Raw genomic sequence first — 21,511 nt, 5'->3', positions numbered from 1 at the left:
CTCTGTAGGTAGAGTGACTAGCCACCAAACACACATATGTGTAAACCAAACTAAGCCAATGGAATGAGTATGAATAGTTGCAACTCCACACACCGCGTCACAATTAAACACAATAACAGAGGTAGGTTAATTGTATATTCAAATTTCCTAAACCCGTTTTAAGAATACCTGGTCTCCGTATACCACAGGGTTAAAGAATAGATGTCCTATGGATAGACACAGGTCATCATGGAGTGACTCAGGGGATTTTTCGGAGACTGTAGAAACCTGAAAAACAAGCATTGGGGCAAGGGGTGGCCAGAAATGGCTGTAGACAGCTGAGAGCTATGTTTAGTTTCCAAACACCAAATTTCTCAATGGAGCCATAAGGCTGTGGTCACATTAGTTTCCCACAGAGGTTTGTGACGGAACCAGGTGAGCGAGGTCCCTCCCAATACCCAGAGGTGCCAGAACAGAGCAACAGTGAGTGGCATCCCTGTATGCTATATGTGTAGGGTATTCTACATTGAACTTTGGTAAAGGAAAGGTTTGTCAGGCCTGACAGTACTTATAAGACCGTCAATCACATTTCAGGAGAATCCAGAGAAGGTACCACAAGTAACGCTTTGCAGTACTACACTGGGATTGGAGGGGTTATTGCCCATGGGAAAGCTGCCTTAAGTATTTGCATACTGGGAAAAATATTGATTCTTTGCAGATGCCCATCTTTTCTGCCAAAAGCAGTGTCTTTCAGAAGGATCAGTCCATTGTTTTCCATCTTACTTTTCTCCTCCTCGGTGGCTGCAAAGACTGGACCTCAAGTTTGCAATACCTTACCGCTTAGTTATCTGTACCTGATTTGTAAAGTACACACACACACACACAAACACACACACACTGTGAAACTTACTAGGACACCAACTTCCTCTTTCAACTCAAACTCCTACTCTGCATCCAAATCCCACTTCCCCCCACCAATCAACTTGGAATCCACTACTGATCGTCTATATGTGTGTGGTTATTGAAAGAGTGACACAAACGTGGTGAGCATTACTTCATTCGTGTACTCAAATGCTCACGAAAAGGTATGTTATTAGAAGAAACAAAGGGCCACAAGAAAATATAGGATCTATCTGTCTGAATTACTCCATCTCTAGCCTCGGTGTGCCAAACCTTCCTCCTTGCTCTCCTATCAGCATGGCCTGAGTGCTCTCAGTTGGAGTGATGGCACTACACTGATGACCCTCTTGTGTAAATCCATCCACGCTCCCTCTAATCTTCAAATTGTAAACTTCATCTCAGTGACCCCGAAGGCATCTGTTTCCTTGGAATGACTCACACCTGCAGGAGAATATAATAAACAATGAAACCCTGAAACTCCTGAGCAAAACAGCATCATATGTACAATCTCCTTTATAGGTCCTACATGCAAAGGGGCGTCTATTATGCTTTTTATTGTCCTACTCACTGTGTTTCTAATGAACACTTATTTCTGTAGATCCCTCACTTTACGAATACCCTCCAGAAGCCAGGCTGGATCCAGACAGGTTCCAGGGCTCTTGAGGGGAGGAGGTTGTCAGATTCTAAGGTGTCATCCTCCATGCAGCCACAGCATAGCCAGAGTATGGTTTGTGATAAACATGAAAAGGAATTCCATTATATATGCCTTCCAAAATAAGTACATAGCTTTGATACAGTAGAAAATAAAACCGAGTGGGCGGGGCAACCAATAGTGAATTTTGTAATAAAATATGTCTAAAACAATAGCGTCAATTATTTTTTTTTAAAGTCGTTTGATTCTTTCTCGGCGTTTTCTTTGGCAGGTATTCGACTTTGGGGACAGCGGAACAAGGCTCGGAGGAACTTAGTAACTCTTGCAGTTTGGCCCTCAACTTATCAAGACCGGAAAGAAATAAACAACAATTGGTTATGGCATGCTGGGATTGAGGTACATTTATTTGGAACTATCTCTTTATCTTAAGTAGTATATTCGTCAAATTGCACACTTTATAGAAAATATACAGTCTTTACTATAAATCAGAAGAGTGTTTTATCATAACATGTAAATTGGTCTGATCTATATAACTTTTCTGGACAAGCAAATTAGGACACGAATATCCATATTTGGCTGGTCCAAAAATCCTCGAATGCATCAAGTATTTAATGTCATCACTGCTCACTTCTGCTATGCCTTGAAGCTCGTACTTCACTTCAAAATGAAGTGCAGCACATGTCTCAAACAAAGATAGCATTTCTCCAAATCCCACGGGTTTTATAACACCCAGTATTGTTACATGTGCAGACTGAACTCGCTGGCAGGCATCCTGGGTTCCGAAGGCAGTGACATGGTCATCTGGCCCTGAATCTGCTGACTGGAGGCAGCATGTATCTTGTGCACTGTGGCTGTGATGGGTAGCGCCATAGCTACTGGGAGGAATCGACCTTTCTTCAGGCCATCTAGGAGGACACTAGGGAACTTCATTGCGTTCTGTCTTTGCCAAATGTTTCTGAGAAAATGGGTCCGTAAGAATAATGGAGGCAAAATCTAAAATATTGAACACAATTAAATTGAAAAAGAAACTGTTCTTAGCTGATTGTAATTAGACAATTTTGCAAGTTAAATTGAGACTGCAAATATATAGATACTAAACGATACAACATGAAAAGTGTGGTAAAAAAACACACATCATAGATGTAAACACATCTGAAGAACAACTAAGACACAGGCAGACAAAAGCACATTAATTTAAATCTAAATTCACTAATCACCTAAAATTGATATGCGTGTTAAGTGGACCAGAGTGAAATTTGTAGAAAAAAAGAGAGGAAGGTACAGTTTGCTTGTTTTTATTTCAAAAGAAATGGAGAGGAAGTGAATCAAGACTTTCACATCAATTTGCAAGTCACGAAACATGATGAAGGTGAAATGTCAAGCGTGGACAAGGGGCAGATTTATGTTGGGAATGCGCCACGTTTGCGTCACGCAACTGCGGCGTAAACGTGGCGTATCCCTGGGGATGCGCCAGTTATCATAAATTTGCCCCAAAACATATAGTCCAAACCTCCCTCCCCCCCCACACCACTAGAAAATATTTAATGGTTCCAAAGGGCTATACTTTATTTCTGCTCAGTGACAGCATAATAGTCTGCCTCACACTTCCCTGGTCTCTCGTTCCCACACAGTCCTTTATACCCATTGCATGGTACTGTGCAATTACCAGCAAAATCCCATAGAATAGGAAATTACTATGTGGGGCAGCTTTTTCCAGCTGTGAAACCACACATAATAACCTGTTCCATGCTGTTTTACTTGATATATTTACCACCTCTGAACAGGTGCTAAATGTATGTGGGGTCCAGTGCGTTGGAGGTGGGAGCAAAGAAGGAGTGTGGGGAACTAGGGGAGGGAATGGTAAGTTTTTGTAAGCAGGTTCTTTCACACCCAGTAAATCCTAACCACTAATAATCAGACAGAGAAGAATTTACACTTGAAGCACTGTATTAGCCCATTTTATATAGATATAGCAAACATACTATTTGCAGAAAGCCGTTTGCACCAGAGCAGACCTAGCGTGAACGTTTTTTATTTTTTTTAACTTGGGCTGTCCCACCATTCAGGACCTTTACTCTCTTATGGACTAATATTATACAGGCTACCATAGGGGGTCTGACCTCCGACTGTGGCCTTTTAAAGCAATACGGAATATTACTGAGCTGGTATGTGTTGAATTCCCCTTTCCCAAACGTTTCCAAAGTTCAGGGGCACATCAATCATTAAATCATCTGGAATTTGGGTTATTACAAAGGTTTCAGAATTGTCCAGGCCATGCTCGCAAGCTCAATGCCAAGACTTGTTTTTTCAGGAAATATAGTAGATGCTAAAGCAAGCCAAATCATGGTTGGAAAAGTAACACAGAGTAACAATAGGTAGGTACTCTAGTATCTATCTTGCATTTTGACTTATATCTCCAGAACACAAATTACTTTCATGATATAGTGAGTGAAAAATACCCCAACTATTCTTAATAACATTGAAACTGGGCTATTTACAAAGGTAACTAATACTTGTGAGTAATTGTTTTAGGTGTAAGTTTACTCATACACTTTTGAATAACTTTACTACTTTTGGCCATTCACAAAATTTAAGTGCAAAGTTAGGCAAACGGAGAGACATTTTAAGGCATTGTCAAAGTGGGCTCGAGCCCAAGGCTTAAGCCTTCCAGGGGCCCCCTGATAGAGCAAACTCTGTTCTGCAGAGAGTCTTGCCCTGTTGACCTTAACAAATTGTTTTAAATACCATTTTCCTTTAATTTATTTTTTAATGGGTGTAATCTGTGAGAGTCTGTTACAGACATTTTGCAGAGAAGTTTTTTTTAATGTTTCTTGCAACATCGATAAAAAGGACAACACATATGAGAAATGGGAGAGTTTCACAGAGATTATTTGGCAGTAGTATTAGTGAGCTACTGCTGTGTTAAAATATTGCAAACACACATCATTAGCCCCTGAATATGAGATGTCAACACATTTTGAATTTAGACGAATGTACCTGTGCACTGTCAAGGTCCTGGCCAAAGAATGCATGAAAGGGCTGAAATCGGATCAAAAACGTCCCAAACAGGTGTCGATAGATGTCTTTGGCCCGAGGCCCTCAAAATCCTTAAGATAACTCTGTTAAGAATTACTTAAAGATTACATTCACAATCAAGCTAATAGCATTTACTTTTTGTTCAATGCTTAAAATAAAGACATAAAATCAATTTACAATATATTTAAAATGAAATATTTTGACTTATTTTTTTAGTTAAATAACCTTTTTTAGTTTTCTATACACTTTGCCAAAGAGAAATGTGAATAGGTTGCAGAGTATTTTTAATTACCTTGAAAATATTTTTTTACTCCTTGCTTTTCGTTTTACATATTATGTGTACTCTTTTGCAACTTTAACGGTCAGATGTATTGACAGTGTTCCATCGACTTAAGCCATTTTTCTTAAAGTTGTTCATAGTAACATTGTTTTTATTTTTAAACGTAATTTCAGGTAAATAACGGCAGGCAAATTGTCCTCCAGGACAATATTGTTGCAGGATTTGAAAGAGTTGCATACCATATTGATGGTGAACCATGCTCAGGTAAGTTGATCACAATTTTGTTCTAATAATTTATATTGGCAACAATATTTGATATAAATTTGTGCTCGTTCTCTGCAATCCAGTTAATGTGGACCTAGTGGCTCCAGGAGGGGGACGGTGCGACCTCCCTCCCAGCATTTCACAGCCCTTGGAGGTGGTGGTCCCCGGGGCTGGAGGACCACTACTGACCTGAGTATGTGCCCCAGAGTGGTGGGCAAAGGGGGCATGGACTGCTATGAGAACTTAGCAGTCCTGTTGTGTGGGTCTAACTGGAGGTAATAGGAGGGGTAGTTCGCCCACAAGGTTGTCCTTGGGGTTCAACCACCCCTCATGTTACCTCTAGTAAGTCCCACACCGTGGGATTGCTAAGACGTCTTCCGGGGACATGCCCCCCTTTCTCCACCACTCTGCAAATGCGCCTCCTGGCAAACTACGGGATGGGGGATGAAGTCCAATTTACTGCTGAGGTACTTTGGGTGCCAATAAGCCCTTCTAGTGCCTCCTCTAAGTCCTATGCAGTGGAATTCCTGAGCGCTGGTCGGAGCCCAGCACCCTTTCTCCACCACTCTGCAAATGTGACAACTACTTAAAGAAGCATCTTTCTGCACCTCTGACTTAGAGGTAGTTTCAATCCCCCTGCCCTATAATGGACTAGGGCCTTACGTATGAGGTCATGCCAATCACAGGGATACTCCAACGCGTTGTGTTCCTTAGTGTATGTTGGTGTTTTGACTGTATTCTAAGTGTCTTTTAGCATTGCACTGGCTCTAAGCCTGGTTAGTCAGAGTCAGTTACCACCATTACCCGTCAGCAAAAAGTTAGGGACACAGTATGAGTTTGCAACAAGGCCTCTTTCTGCTCCTCAGTTGGGGCCATATGTAGGAAGCCTAATTGCGCTTGCAAAAACTGAAATTTGCCGAATTTCAGCATTTGCGATCGCAATTAGGGCAGTGTGCTATGTAGCACACAAAAACCCATATGCAAAATAAGGAATCGCAAAATTTGCGATTCCTTATTTTGCTATTGCATTTAAGGAATCGCAAATTGCGATTCCTTAAATACAATGTATCAAGCTTCCAAGTTGTGCAAATTTTGGCTTAACCCCTTCCATGCTGGGCCGATTCCGCCACTGTGCTGTAAAAAAAAGAACAGGGCGGGGCCGTGACGAACCCCAGCCGTCATCAGCACACGAGCACCGTGGAGCGTGACGGCTGGGGTTCGTCATCAGCATGGAAGGGGTTAAGGAATCGCAAAATGCCATGTGGGTCACATACATGCCCTTAGGGTGTGTATGTGTGCCACATGTGCACACATATTAATTTCTGGGGTGTAAAAGGGTGTCCTATTGACACCCTTACAACCCTGAAATTGCATTCACAATTTGCGATTCTCTAAATGAGAATCGCAAATTGAGAATGTCTTCCTTTTCATTCCTATGGGCCTTTTAGCCAATAGGAATGAATGAGAAGATGTTCCTTATTTGCGAATCTCAATTTGCGATTCGCAAATAAGGAATAAGTGAGATTCGCAAAAAACTTTGCTAATCCGTCCTACATTGCATTTTGCGATTCTCTAATTGCGATTCCCTAAAAATCGCAATTTGAGAATTGCAAAACACAAATTACCTACATGGTTCTTTATGCATAACTTTCGTTTCTTTCTGCACCTTTCTTCATCTTTCTGGACTTATGTTGCCTCTTTCTGCATTTCTCTTGCTTTTTTCTTCGCATTTCTTCCTCTTTGTGCACCTGTCCTAGCTCTGTAGGCATAGTTATAAATTAGCATTAGAGGGGCAACCAGCACTCATTTTTAGGGGATCGCACTTATATTTCCTCGTCAGCCATATACCAAGAGCAAGGAAGCTCTTAGGGCAAGTATGTTAGGAGAGGTATCACCACTCTTCAGAATGCTGGTAGAGTTAAAGTACTGCGTGATCAGATATATTTTTGTTTCAGGTGCAAACAATTCAGTGGAACAATGGTCCAACAATGAAGCTCACGGCGGATTGTATGGAGTATACATGGAGGAAGATGGCCTACCAGGATGTTCTCTCATACAAGGTTTTACTCTTTGGAGATGCTGGGATTATGGCATTTATTTCCAGGTGATTTTTATTGTTTACTTTTAAGTTACCCAGAGCTTTTGAGCCAAACTGACATAGTTCAAAGGGTTGCTATAATTTAAATAAAATAATTGAAATAACTACTAGGCAAAACAGTTCTTGGTCTTTGTAAGTTACCTGTCCAGATAACTCTAAGGCAGGACACCTAACTCAGAGCCCAGATTTACAAAACGTTTGCCACAGGAAGAAAAACAAATCTACCATATCTTCTAGAATAGGGTGCCTCCCCCCTCCCCCACAGTGCTGGTGCACTTTTGGCTACCATGCACCAACTCATACCCTTACTCATAGTGCAAGAATTTGTGCATTTTTCAAACCATAGGTTTTGTACTGGAAGGCAACCTTTCCAATTCAAAAACTATTCTTTCAGACTTTTCCCACTTCAGATGTGTGCTGTACAATGCAGCATGCAAGCAAAGTTGGGGACATAAGGGAAATGAAAACATTTCTCCCTGCTATGCCCATTTTGTGGGGGTGTCAGATTTTGGTACAAATACCTGTTTTATTATCATATTAGATATGGATTTGCACCAAAACCCATGAGCGCTTGTATGGCAGCATCCCTATACCACTCACAGAATGCCCCCTTGATACAAAGTAGCACAAATTAGCAAACAGCACAGCTTTAGTTTACTTTGGGGTGTTTACCAATGCAGATTTCTTTGGATAGTAAATCCCACCCCAACATTTTGTGCCGGGTTTGCGTCACTTTTGTTAGTGGTGTATTCAACAATGAATAGTAGCAGTAGAAAATATTTATACTGAACAAGGATGGCAAAATGGGGTACATAGCAAAGGCCAGCAATCCAAGTGCTCACTCCAATTGGTAGAGGTAAGCGTTTTTTTAAAGAAGAAAAAATTAAGTAATTTTGGAGGAGTGCAAAGATACAGATACAGGAATGCACTTCCAAATACACAGAGCAAGGAACTACATTATTTTTGGGATATGTAAATGAAGTATGATGATAGGGAATGTAGGGGGCTTATAAAGCGGTTGAGGGTACCAGGCAGATGAAAACTGAAAAGGGTCAATGAAACATTGGAATAGCTGAAATAATAAATTGGTGGGTGCCCAAAAAGCAATATTGTAGGTTCATGGTTGAGCTAGATAGAACTGTATGAAGTGGGGATATAAAAGCCTACTTGCCAAAGAAAGAATTCGATTTGAAAAACTGGAGAAGCTGAGTTTGTGATGGCACCTCTAAGAACCTGTAGAATTGACTGTTAGATGCATGGTCCCATAAGAATTGGGGAAATTAGTTTTTATCTTATTTCTGAGTTGTGGATGTTGAAAGGAAAAAAGTGACTCCAAATTGGTCACTTTGCCATACATAGTGGCAGAATTAATGGATTGGAAAGCATCAATTAAATGCTAACATATTTAGTTTCATAAAATGACTAATGAATATTTTAATTTTATTGCTTGGTTAAGTTTCAGATCATCGAAGCAGAGTGCAGCAAGTTATCTTCAAAGATGAGAAATTGAATTATATATCTTTCTTTGTAGACTTGATTGCAAGTTAAGCCTCAGCTCAAAACAAGATTAATAAAGTAGACTGCGACCAAGATTAAGTGTAGAAAGAAAAACTGCTAGTACATTTTGTGGAGAATGGAGGTAACGTATGTGGTCATGTCATCAGTTAGTCCCCATCCCACTTCTTTTCATTGCTAGAGTAATGTTATGAATGACCTTGGAGAAAATGTACACTTATTTTGCAGAACAGCAATACTTTAGGGCCTGGTTTCGAGTTTGTTCATAAATCCATTGGCCCAGCTACTTCAAGCATAGCAATACTATGGTGGATGACATTCTGAGGGTGAAGTCTTCTCTTTATTTAACATTTACTACTTGATTCTGGGAATTTTAAGTCAGCCCCATACTCTAAAAAAGGCCCTCAGATCTTGGAGAGAGGGCTGTACCACGTATTATCAACCCCTAGAATATCAAGGTGCAAGAATATCGAGGACAAACTATCAAGGGACAAAATATCAAAAGATAAGTGCTTAGTGAGAAGGGTAGATTTACTATTCCGCAATCCATGTCTATGTGCCTTGAAAAAATATCTATCACTAAGGTAATGCTGAGTTAGATGTAGAAAATCAAGACAACTAAATTACTCCATCACATTGACTGCCAAACCTCCATCCATCAAATTATAAATCACCCCTTAGTCTAATTTTTGCTGCTTGAAAACATCCGGAGGGCACTTCTGGAAGCTGTAGGTCTGCAGGGTGCCCTGAAGCCAGGCTCTTTAGCTGTAAGGGTTGGCTGACATTGTTTTCACGAGCCAAAAATCTGTGAGTTGGACTAATCTGATTTTCTTGCTGACAAAGTTGTTAGTCCCTCGTCTCTAGATCGAAACATTGTTCAATTGCCAACCTTTTGCTCTTTTTGAAACAGCTACTCAATGTCAGGATGCTTAGATAGCAGAACTCACTCCAGCAGTGGCCTCTCCTCCCTGGGTCTGGCTTAACACTACATTTTAATTGGTCTGTCCTCACCCTGGTCCCTTTCAAGTTAATGATGTTCTTAGACCCTCCCAGTGACCCTTCCTGAGATAAGCTCAGCCACATACTTCATAGCCAGGACATCCTACCAAAAGGCCCAAGCCATTATCTCTGCTCTCCGAGCAGATTTCACACCTACTCAAGAGTAAAGCACTGGCATGGAAAAGCCGATTAGGCAAACAAATTCTAATTAGCCACTGAAGCTTCAGGTAGGAAAAAGTGCACTTTGCTAAAAGTAATTTTTCATGTATATTTGTCAAAAAGCCAACTTCACCATTAAAGTGAGTTTCGAAAAACAGTGATTAAGTGGACTCTGGGTATTCTAAAGTTACAAAAGTTGTCTTTAAACGTAATTGAGGTTTTTCCATAGAAAATGCCATAGCACCTATATATTAAAAATAGCTTTTGGTGGCTAGGAACATGTGGGAACATGCTAACATTACATTCTCACCTGTTTCACTTTTAAATACCAGGGAACCTGTCTTGTGGGATGCAAGTTCTACTTAGTAGTGGTTTAGTTTATATTGAAAAGTAGTTCCCTCTAATCAAAAAGGATTTATTTTGACCGGTCTACCTGCATATTTAAAAACGTCAGCAGTCAGGCTACCCATTTAGATCAAACACCATGTTTTAATGGTCAACCTAATGGAGGCATCATAGATGCTACAGTCCACAGGTGACATTTAACTCCCATGCAGTTGGTATAGTTCATGCACTATTTGCTATGGCCTTCCAGGGAAGATAGATATGCAAATAAGCCAATGTTACTATGTTTTACCGATCAGAGCACTTACACTGGGGACTGGAAGCAGAACACCAGTGTGCTGAGTTAAACCAAGCGGTACAAAAAGGGGTGGTGATGGACGAGGCATCTGAACCATTCAAACACTCACACCCAGTCAACAGATCTGGGTTAAATCCATCACCGTTCTTTAGCCCACTCTGCCACCCCAGTTCAGACATGGCCATATGAAAAGCAGTCTGACTCTGTGCCTCATGGCAACAGTCCAGCCCGAACTGCCAAGCAATGCCTTCCCTGGACCGGAAACAAGCTTCCGAGGACCGGTTTCTGACATTTCAGCCGTCTTTAGCCCGGCTTGCTTGAATCCAGTGGCAAAGTGAGCAAGGGACTCACGTCAGAGCATACCCTGCCACACTTATGGCGAACAAAGTGGTACAAAAGGGGGTGGTGATGGATGGAGAATCTGAACCAATCAAACACTCACACCCAGTCAACAGATCTGGGTTTAATCCATCACCGTTCTTTAGCCCACTCCGCCACCCCAGTTCAGACATGGCCATATGCAAAGCAGTCTGACCCTGTGCCACTTACTTACATTCATGAACTGACTCTCCCTCTGTGACAGCAGTGACATTCGTGAATGAAAAGGCAGGTAATTCATCATGTCCCCATATTTATGGTCTAAATGTTTTTTATAGATCGAGCAAACACTATCATGTTTTTGAGGGGATTTCATACGTTGCACATCATCAACAAATGCAGTTTAAGGGGCTCTCAACTGTTTTGATCCTGGGTAAAGGAGGCACAGTAAAGTAATGCATTTGTACTGTCGCACAATGTGGTCAAGAGGGAAACAGACATTGATGACAGATTACCGGGTTAGACATTGTTCATTTCAGCCATTGGGTGGGTAACTCGCTCTCTCCACCATGCTGTAGGCTTGATTTCCAAACATTGGGGTACGAGTAGATGAAACTTACTCTTGAAATACTCTGGACTTCCTCTGACTTGAGTTTCCATGTCAGCTGAGGCGTTAGAGCATTGCACACTGGTACCACAACCAAAATTGGATGCTACATGACAACCAACATTGGATGCTACTTTCTAAGCAGGGAAGTCACATCTGTATTGTTCCCACTTGATCAAAATGTATTCCTTTACCGGGTTCTCTATTGATAACTTCATTTCTCCTATGAATCTTAGTTTTGGGTTGGTTTGTGCAATGTGCTGGCTGGTTCCTGTGCTGTGTTGTGACTGTACAAGTCTAATCACTTACCAAGATGTGTGTAGGCTCTGAGCATCATATTTAACGTCTAATTTCTTACATGAAATACTGCCTTACAGACCACAGAGAGAGTGCAGATTAACAACGTGAGCCTTGTGGACAATGGAATGGGAATTTTTTCCATCATTTACACACCCTCTGCAACTACCCATTCAAGGTCAAACAAAATAGTAGCAATTAAGGTGAGACAACGTGTTCTGTTTGATTATTTTATCTGTATGTAAACGTGTGTTCCCGAAAGAGGCAACGTACGTGAACGAAGATTAAGTACAAATACTAATAGGTTCTTTCATGAAACAACCCTACCGAATGTTTTGTTGTTCCCATGTTGTCATAGCGCTGGAAGTTCGGTGCGAGGGTGCCACACACAGCACTCCCAAATTAATAATACTGGAGTTCAGAAGTTGAATGGGCAATAAAAGATGCCTGTAAATTGTGTGTTTTTTAATCCTCAGCTCAAATGCCTGTAATATCTGACAAACTAGTGATTATTCTTTTAGTCTTGAGATTAAGGTTCACTTTTCTTGGAATGCAAAGTGAGAGGATTTTGTGAAGCGATGTTGCTTGGGGAACAGGGACTATGAACGGAAAGGCTGTAGTATGTCACATCAAAACTGAAGTTCCTGTAAATGAACTGTACACATATTTATAAATATATCAGAAGTTAGGAAAGTACAAATGAGGCACATGTTTGATTCTGAAATGTGAGGGAAAAAAAGATGTTAATAGTATCAAAACAAATCAAGACGTTTTGCGTGGTGATGCACAAATGATAAATATTCACTGAACCCCTCTTACCACACATTATCATTAGTTCGCTAAATAGTTTTAGCAATAAAACTGTATGTGCAAATTTAATGATCATTTGTACGAAATTGTGTTTTTGATTGAGCGGGGTGAAGACCCTTCTTAAGCAGCAACCACAATCCTTGTCAGGGTGAACCACAAACGTCACTAAATTAACCTGTGCATAGCCTTCTTGAGGCCGGCACAAAAGAAGTTAGGGTTAACTTATAGGCTGTGTATTTGTGCAGCATACAAATAGTAATAAAGTGAAAGCACAATAAAAAATCAAAACCAATTGAGAAAAGTAGAGTACATTTTAATCAATATAATGGCACCAAATAAATATAATCCAATCAGTAAAACTGGAGTTATGAATTTAGAAAATTTTAAGTGAAAAATGGCACCCAACTACTAGTATCTGGTCACACAAGACAGGAGCAAAGGCAAAAGTTAAAGCCACCTGCAAAGTAGCATGGATTGGCTACAAGAGGTGGATTACGCTTACCTTCAGATTTATGAAGAAAGGTACCAAGTAAGTAAATTTCAGCGGGCCAAAGCATCCGGTTGTGTCTGATGAGGAAGTGTGGACATTGGAAAGCCACTGGATGGAATCTTGAAGATTTTTATCTCCGGGCTTTGTCACTTTTTTGGAAATCGTACATCTCCAGTAGGATAATGCTGCAGAATTTTGCTGGCGAGGGCTCCACGAGGCCAGATACCTTCAGTGAGAGGTCATGCTAAATAGTATTTGCTGCTACAGTAAAGGACATAGTGGAATCTACCACAGAGTGAGCTTGACTGGTGATGCACCTTGGGCCAATCTGTGAGCAAGTAGGTCTTGTCTTCTGTCTGTCTCCAGGCCACATTTTGGTGAAAAATGTTCAACGTCCCAACTTTCAGCACAACCAACAACATTCCAGGGCTGAAGGGGCACCATTTGGGGATGGACTTATTCCAGCAGTTGCCAAATGTGGGGTTTAACTTCTCTGCAGCTTGTTATGTCCCCATAGCTTACACAGGAAGCCAGACAACTTGCCTTTGGAGTCACTCTGGTAGTCTGCGTATGCAGGGCAGAAGCAGCAATGAAGTCATTTGTTAGCAGCAAGGCCATCCTCTGAGGTACAAGGCAGGCCTCAAGCAGCAGGGCAGCCCTTCCGTAGTCATATACTAAAATACAATTGGTTCTGTCGAGTAAGTATTTCTTCAAGCAATTTGAACCAATCAAGAGACTATTCATAGAAAGACCAATCAATCATAATAAACACAAACATAGAACCATGTGGGATATTACTAAGAGCTTTTATAAATTGCTTCATTCATAAATACCTAATTTATATTTGCAAGGCTGTCAAAAAACACAAAGTGAAATATAGCATGTGACAAGGTGACGTTTGGTGCTCAGTGGTTTAGTAATGGTGCGTAATATATGCAGAGTGGTTGGGGGGATGGAAAAATGGCCAGAAATGCGAATATTTCAGGTAAGTTTGCGGACTTAATAAACAAGTCTCTTCGCAGAATCCTTCAACTGGTCCAAGAATTAGTGTGTTGACGTTTCAACCCAGAGTCAGCACTACTGCGGAGTCAGTGCGGGTCTTCATTAGGACTGGGACAATAAAAGGACAGCCTAGGAAGGCCCAGGCGGGCTGGGGGAATATCCCAACATATATGTTTCTTTGGATGGTGGAGGACTTATCCACCTACCCCCTTTTTTAGGTCTCACCTGAGCCTGCGCGTATGTGCTGCTCTGCAAGGCTTCTAGTAAGGACTTTAAACTATTTTGCTCACACGCTATTTGCCTTTGCGTGCGTCTTTCTAAGAAAGACAGCACGCAATTGGCCAAAGGCGGATACATGTCCCGCTTTCTCTCTCCCTTGGCCTAGGGAGCTCCGGAGTGGCAGGTGCAAACCAGACATTCTTTTTGCGCCCGCGTTTTTTAAATCATGCTGTGTTTAAAAAGAAATGCTGCAAACAAGATTGCTTACACTGCCATCTTGTGGGCAAGTTGCTTAACAGGAATCCTCTAAACATCATACGACTTGTATTGATTGAAAAACTATTTGGTCAGAATACATAGTATAAAATGCAGCCTGTGCCTAAACAGTGAAGAAACGGCTACACGCAGTGGTGCCACAGACCATTATTTCACCGTCTGTTCAGAAAAGACAATTATCTAATACCTTTATTACTCCATCTTTTGTGCCAAGGGAAAATAATATATTGGCGGTCTGCGATCGTTCATTCCTGGCCTCCTGCTAGTGTGCTGTTGTCATGTTCCTTATCAGAACAACACACTACTCCCGTCCGCCTCTGCACACACACACACACACACACCGCACCCAACACTAACAACAGACCGCACTGAGGAGAACTGTAAACAAAGGGAAAGGCCCAAATTGAATCTGAAGTGGGAGAAAACACGAAAGGATTGTAAATAAACCCCCCCGAATGTAAAGTTGTTTCCTCCACAGAACACTCTGAGTCAGTATAGTGAATAACCAGATTTATTTCCATACATTTTATGCAAGTATTCTTAAGCTAAGGGCGCCGAGCGTCTAACTGTCCCCAGCTCCGGTCGCCAACTGCCGCTCTCCGCTTTCGCGCCTCTCTACCGCTAGCCTCTGCGCATGCGCGCCCTCTCCGCTCTAGTCTGGTGCGTCATCGCGTCATCGCGTATGCGCACCCAGACTAGAGCGCACACCACATATCTCCCTCCTTTAATAGAAAACATAAGCGTGTCCCCCCCTTCCACCAGGTGGGGTGTCCTTCAACTGGGAATAGTCTTGGTGGGCCAACCAGGGGAACAGCACCCATCTAATGTCCTTCCATATCAAAGTCTCTATAACGAGAGGGCACAATAACTGCCCTTCCACTGCGGGTGTGTCTTACCGGCATGCTCTCTGACACTTCTGTCTCTCCTCGGGACACCCCGGCTTCTCTCGCGTCTGCTCTCTGTTCTGCGTTCACCTGTCCCTCACGGCCCTCGGACAACCTGGGTCCCCAGGCTTCCATTTCACTGTCGGCCCTTGCGCCATCTTCCTGATTATCCGTGCCTTGCTCCGAGACGGCTCTGGCCTCCTGGTCAATCCTGCTACTCTCTTCCACCTCAACCTTGGGCCAAACTAATATTTTGTTGACTCTGGCCATGCGGTCTTGCGACCAGACCTTTCCATCACTGAGGAGAGCCGCCCTACCACGCACTTCCTTGACTTGTAGCGGCTGGCTGAACTTGCTATCGCCTTTCTTTTGCAGAGTGGGAAGTTTGATCCTAACCCACTCCCCTTTTTCCAATGCCGTGTCCTTTGTGCTTCGTCGCTTGTCATAGTGGGCTGCGTAGATCCTCTGGGCCTTCTCCAGGTTGTGTTGCACCACCGCCGGGGACCACTTGCTGGTGATGGTCTTTTCCCTCCAGGCCACATTGTCCCGGGTGAAGGGATGGCGTCCCCTAAGCACTTGGAACGGACTGTACCCCACCACCGAGGGCGTTATCCGGTAAGCCCACAGCATGTTCATCACTTCCATCTCCCAGTCTTTTCCTTGTGAAATGGCCGCCTGGATGGAGCCCATGAGCACCCTGTTAAACCTTTCGACCTGGCCGTTGCAAGCCGGATGGTACACGGCCGTGTGTTTCACCTCGATCCCATTCCTCTTCATGTATCTTCCCCACTTGTCTGACACAAATTGCGGTCCATTGTCACTAAGAATGGATTTTGGTATTCCTTCTCTGAGGAACACCGAGGTAAGAAACTTGAGGATCGTCTCCGTGTCCATCGACTCTTGTAAGTCTATTTCCGGCCACTTGGAGTATTTGTCAATTATTACGCAAATGTACTTATTCACTCCTCTGCTGTCCAGCACGGGCCCCAGAATGTCAATGGCCACTTCTTCCCACGGGCCTCGTGGGGTGTCGAACTTCCCTAGAGCTGGTCTGAGTGGCCGAAGCACCTTATCCGCGCCCTGGCACTGTTCACACTCCCTCACTTGTCTCTCTATGTGATTATCCATTCCCGGCCACCAATACATCTGTTTGACCAACGCCTTGGTTTTAACGATGCCCAAATGCCCCTCATGGAGCAATTTCAGCAGTCTTGGTATCAGTGTCACTGGGGGCACCACTTTCTCTCCTCTGTACAAGAATATACCTGAGTCACTCAGGGATAGTTCCTCCCTCATTTCATAAAATCGTCGCACACCTTCCTTGAGCTTCCTCTTGTCCGGCCAGCCCATGGTAAGATGTTTCCTAACTTCCATCTTTTCCTCATCGAGCTCATAAGCTGCCTGCCACTCTTGTGCACTGATTGACGTCTCGTGGTCCTCCATGCTGGCCACCATCTCCTCTGTGTCCTGGGCCTCACCTGGCGCCTCCTCCATTGCTGCCGCCCGGCTGAGGTAATCAGCTACCTTGTTCTGTGTTCCTGGAAGGTATTCCACATCATATGTATAGTCCAGCAACTTTAAGGTCATCTTCGCTATCCTCGGGGTGGCCGTGTCATGACCCGAAGACGTCAACACCTTGATGAGTGGCTTGTGATCCGTTTGGAGTCTGAATCTTGTGCCCCATATGAACTGACGGAACTTGCTCAGTGCCCATGTGACCGCCAGCATCTCTTTTTCAATTACGCTGTACCGTTGTTCCGTCGGGGACAGCGCCCTGGATGCAAAACAGATCGTCTCCTTGGCACCATCTTCCCTTTCCTGCGCCAAGACAGCTCCCAGGCCCTTGTCACTTGCGTCAGTTGTCACCACTGTTTTTCCGGTGGGGACATACCCTTGCAGTGGAATGGCGTGGCTGATGCAGTCTTTAATGGACTCGAATTCGGATTGGGCCTCCGCATCCCATTCGAACTTTGCATTGTTCCTGATTAGCTGTCTCATCCGGTGCGTTCTGGTGGCAAAATGTCTGACAAACCGGCTGTAATACTCGGCCATTCCGAGGAATGACCGCACTTCCTCTTTGGTAGTTGGAGCCTTGGCATCTTTTATTGCTTTCACGTTTTGTTCCTTCGGTGATATGCCGTGCGTCCCTATCTCGTGCCCCAGGTAGGTCACAGAGCGGGACCCTATTCTACACTTGCTCCATTCCGCCGTCAATCCCCTGCTTTGCAGCACTCCCAGCACTCGGTGTAGCTTCCTGTCGTGTTCGCTTTTGTCGGAGCCCATCACTAATATGTCATCTTGGAAGTATTGCACTCCCGGAATGTCCTTGAACAACCTATGCATAAGTTTCTGGAACACGGCCGCAGCGGATGCCAGGCCGAACGGCATTCTCTTGAATTGATAGCATCCAAAGGGCGTTATGAAGGCTGTGTACTTCCTGCTCGATGGATGCAATTCTATCTGGTAGTACGCCGACGTCAGGTCTATGGTGGAGAAATGGTTGATCCCTTTAGTCCTCGCCAGCATCTCATCTATTCTGGGGAGCGGAAATCTCTCCACTACAAGGCTTTTGTTGAGCTCCCTAAGGTCCACACAGAGCCTGACCTTGCCGTTCGGCTTCTTAACTACCACCAAGGGCGATAGCCATTCCGCACTGTCCACTGGTTCAATGATGTCTTGCTCTTCTAACCTCATTAGTTCTTGACGCACCGCCTCACTCGTAGACATCGGTATGTTCCGTACTTTATGCACCACTGGCACTGCACCCTCCTTGATGACCATCCTGTGCACGAATTTGTCCAGTTTTCCAACTGTGCCCTCAAATACTTTGGAGTATGCCACCTTCCAATCCTCCTCCTTCGAGAGGGGCCATTCGTCTGTTAGCAGGATCTGTTCTTTCCCCCCAGGATTGAGGATGATACCGAGATCACCTGCATCTCTCCATCCCAGTACCGATGGGCCTTTTTCAGCTACATACAGGGTGCACGTGGCTGACCGTCCTCGGAATTCGAACTCCAAGTCCCTGCACCCAACCAGGGGGATGGTATTCTCGGTATACGAGATGGGTCTGATGTCCGGCGGCTTCAAGTCAGGACCTATGGCAGGCACGAAGTCCTCTTCCCATATCGACCTTTGTACAATGGTCCAGGGGGATCCAGAATCCACGGCCACGTGTACTTTGACACCACCTATGAGCATGTCGGTGCGGGGCTTGTCTCTTCGCTTGCCGGACACGTCCAAAACTTGGTCCTCTATGCACAGGACTAGATCATCATCATCCACTTCGTCTTCCTCACTTACGTTGGCCGCTGCTGCATCTATGCACTTAACCATGGACTTCGCCCCTTTCTTTCGGCAGACTTTTTCGAAATGGCCAGTCAACCCACAGAACGAGCACCTGGCGCGGAAGGCGGGACAACGCCGGTCCTGGGCCGCGTGTGCTGCACTACCACATCTGTAGCATGCGAATTTTGATCCCTGGCCAGAGCGAGTCACCTGTTTCCCAGCTCCTCTCATATCTTTCCTCGGGTCCCCGAAGTTACTTTTGGGTTTACTGGATTGTGGTGCCTCCTCAATCTTGTTGACCATCTGTCTTGGGCCACTTTCCCTTTTCGCCGCGTCTGCACCTCTCTTCGACATTTCGGCCTTTTTGACCATCGCCACCACTTCTTTCAGGGTTGTCTCATTCATTGCCCACAGCTTGTCTTGCACCGACCTGCTGGTGGTGTGCATTACAATCTGGTCCTTAATGTACTCATCCTGCAGGTTGCCATACCTACATGTGATTGCTAGACGGCGAAGGGCTGCCACGTAATCGTCAATGGACTCTCCCGCCTCCTGTTTCCGCTGCTGGAAGTTATAGCGGTCTATCGAGACGCAGACCGCTGGGCGGTAATGGCAGTCCATGTCATCTAGCGCATTTGCAAACACATCCGTCTCCGCTGCACCCCTCTCTTTGGGCACCAGGTTCTTAAACACTCTCACCCCTTCTGGGCCTAAGTTGTGAAGCAGCAGTCTCTTTTTTCTTTCCGGCGTGAACTCACTTTCGCTTTCATCACCCAGGGCCTCGATGTAATTTAGGAAATAATCTTTCCAGTCTTCCCATTTGAGTTGGGGTTCACCTGGTCTCGGTAGAAACGGAACTGGAGCCATCAGGGCCGACGCCTGGTTCGCCATTCTTCCCTCACCTCTAGGTCTTCCTTCTTGGACCCTCCTTTGAGTGGGTTCACCTGACACTCCTGCGCTCCCTGATGTGTCAATTGGGCCCCTTGGGCTCCCTGGGGTTGTACTTCTCGCACTGTGCGCCGACTGTGCACTCTCCCCCCTTTTCTCTGGCTCTGGAGAGTCTCCCTTGGTTGCCAGGTCGCAGCCTAGGGGCTCCTGACGTCTGGGGCCACACTGACCTGTCTTGTGTGGCTGATGTTCAGCTTATTGCTTTGATGCTGCGCTGCTGCCACGCCCTTTAGCTCTTCTTTGCCGGTGATTAGCCTTGCTGACTCTTGAGGATGGCTGTGGGGGTGTCTGCTGTCGTCCTTGCACCGGGGGGTGTCCAAGTCCCACCCTCGTCGCCACTGTAAAGTTGTTTCCTCCACAGAACACTCTGAGTCAGTATAGTGAATAACCAGATTTATTTCCATACATTTTATGCAAGTATTCTTAAGCTAAGGGCGCCGAGCGTCTAACTGTCCCCAGCTCCGGTCGCCAACTGCCGCTCTCCGCTTTCGCGCCTCTCTACCGCTAGCCTCTGCGCATGCGCGCCCTCTCCGCTCTAGTCTGGTGCGTCATCGCGTCATCGCGTATGCGCACCCAGACTAGAGCGCACACCACACCGAACAGTGAATTTATGAACTCTAAGCATTACCATTGCTTTCGCTTTTTAGGCCTCAAAAACGTTTTAACAAACGCAACAAACTGTCCCGTTCACCCTATTGTACAGGCAACAATTTTGCAGGCGCGCGAAGAAAGGGTGCAGCCAGCAAACGCGTCCGACATCACCAAGAAGTGTCAGCAGTCCTGACAAAGAAACCTCAAAGGCATTTATGAGGTATCCGGCGCGAGACCCCAGACACTGCTACGTGAGCCACAGACATAGCAGCTTTTGGCGACACAGCAGACAATAGACGCACTACAGCACGGCTAGCGAGAGATGTGGCCAGCAAAACGGAAAAAGAAAAAAATAGGAAAGCGCAAAAAATAACAACGTAGTCCTGTGAAGAAGCTTTTGGCTGTGATACAAAAATCACAAAATGCCTACAACACAGATGAGCAAACAGACCATCACACAACATTGTTATGTTACTGGGGATTCACTGCGCATCTGTTGTGGATTTCCAGGAATATTGGTCAAAACGTAGCTTACTTTAAACTGTAAAAAACTGATCTTTTATAAAGAAGCATTTGTGTTGGGGTTGAAGCTATCAGGTAAAGCACTAAATGGGCTAGACGAAGGCTTGAATAGTGCAATATGTCTCTCCATCTGAGCCCGTTCTAGGTGCTATATTACTACAGAGACCTCAAGGCTCAATGATTATGAGCGAGACTCGCACATTAGGAGGTCGGGGTGGGCTCGCACTGCATGCTCAGTGCCACACCTGCAAGGAGGGGCCAGAAGTTAACTATAAATGGAACTCTTGACATCGGCTGTGCAGAGAGCAGCTCATGGAAGCTATAAGTATTTTAAAAGGCACTTCCATCACAACGGAAGGAGCCCTCCTACCAACCCCTTCAGTAGACGGGAGGAATTCGAGTGGGCACATGGTGGTACTAATCAGGCGCGCAACGCCCATAGGGCTAAAAGGGCTTCAGCATCCCCCACCAACCCTCCCTCCATTGTGCATCTCACCCCCGGCTGCTGCAGCTCGAGCAACCGGGGGCTCAACAGGGCAGTGTCTGGAGTCTTATCTCTGGCACGGCCGGGTTTTTCACAGGTCTTCAAAGACCATTTGCATATTTACATACCTTTGTAAACTGGTTTCCAAAGCTTGTTTTTTTCTGGTTCCAGTTCCCCCTGGGCTCCCACTCTGCCTATTCCCTGCATTTGTATTTTACATTTACTGCCCTAGTGTGAAAATGCATTTCATGAA

At 44.6% G+C, this 21,511-nt stretch overlaps 1 protein-coding gene across 1 annotated transcript in view; it reads left to right on the top strand.

The window, feature by feature from the left end:
- The window catches only part of LOC144827999 (fibrocystin-L-like), a 1,093,512-nt gene that overhangs the window by 919,277 nt on the left and 152,724 nt on the right, over window positions 1–21,511 (top strand). Inside the window, exons 65-68 of the mRNA XM_078686146.1 lie at window positions 1,803–1,927; window positions 5,021–5,111; window positions 7,067–7,215; window positions 11,828–11,950. Coding sequence (XP_078542272.1) covers window positions 1,803–1,927; window positions 5,021–5,111; window positions 7,067–7,215; window positions 11,828–11,950 — 488 coding nt within the window. The remainder of the gene's footprint in view (window positions 1–1,802; window positions 1,928–5,020; window positions 5,112–7,066; window positions 7,216–11,827; window positions 11,951–21,511) is intronic.

The sequence above is a fragment of the Lissotriton helveticus genome, chromosome 4_1 (assembly GCF_964261635.1).
Source record: "Lissotriton helveticus chromosome 4_1, aLisHel1.1, whole genome shotgun sequence".
Classification (NCBI taxonomy): domain Eukaryota; kingdom Metazoa; phylum Chordata; class Amphibia; order Caudata; family Salamandridae; genus Lissotriton; species Lissotriton helveticus.
Note: the sequence above shows the minus strand (reverse complement) of the source record. Positions and strands in the feature narration are given on the sequence as shown.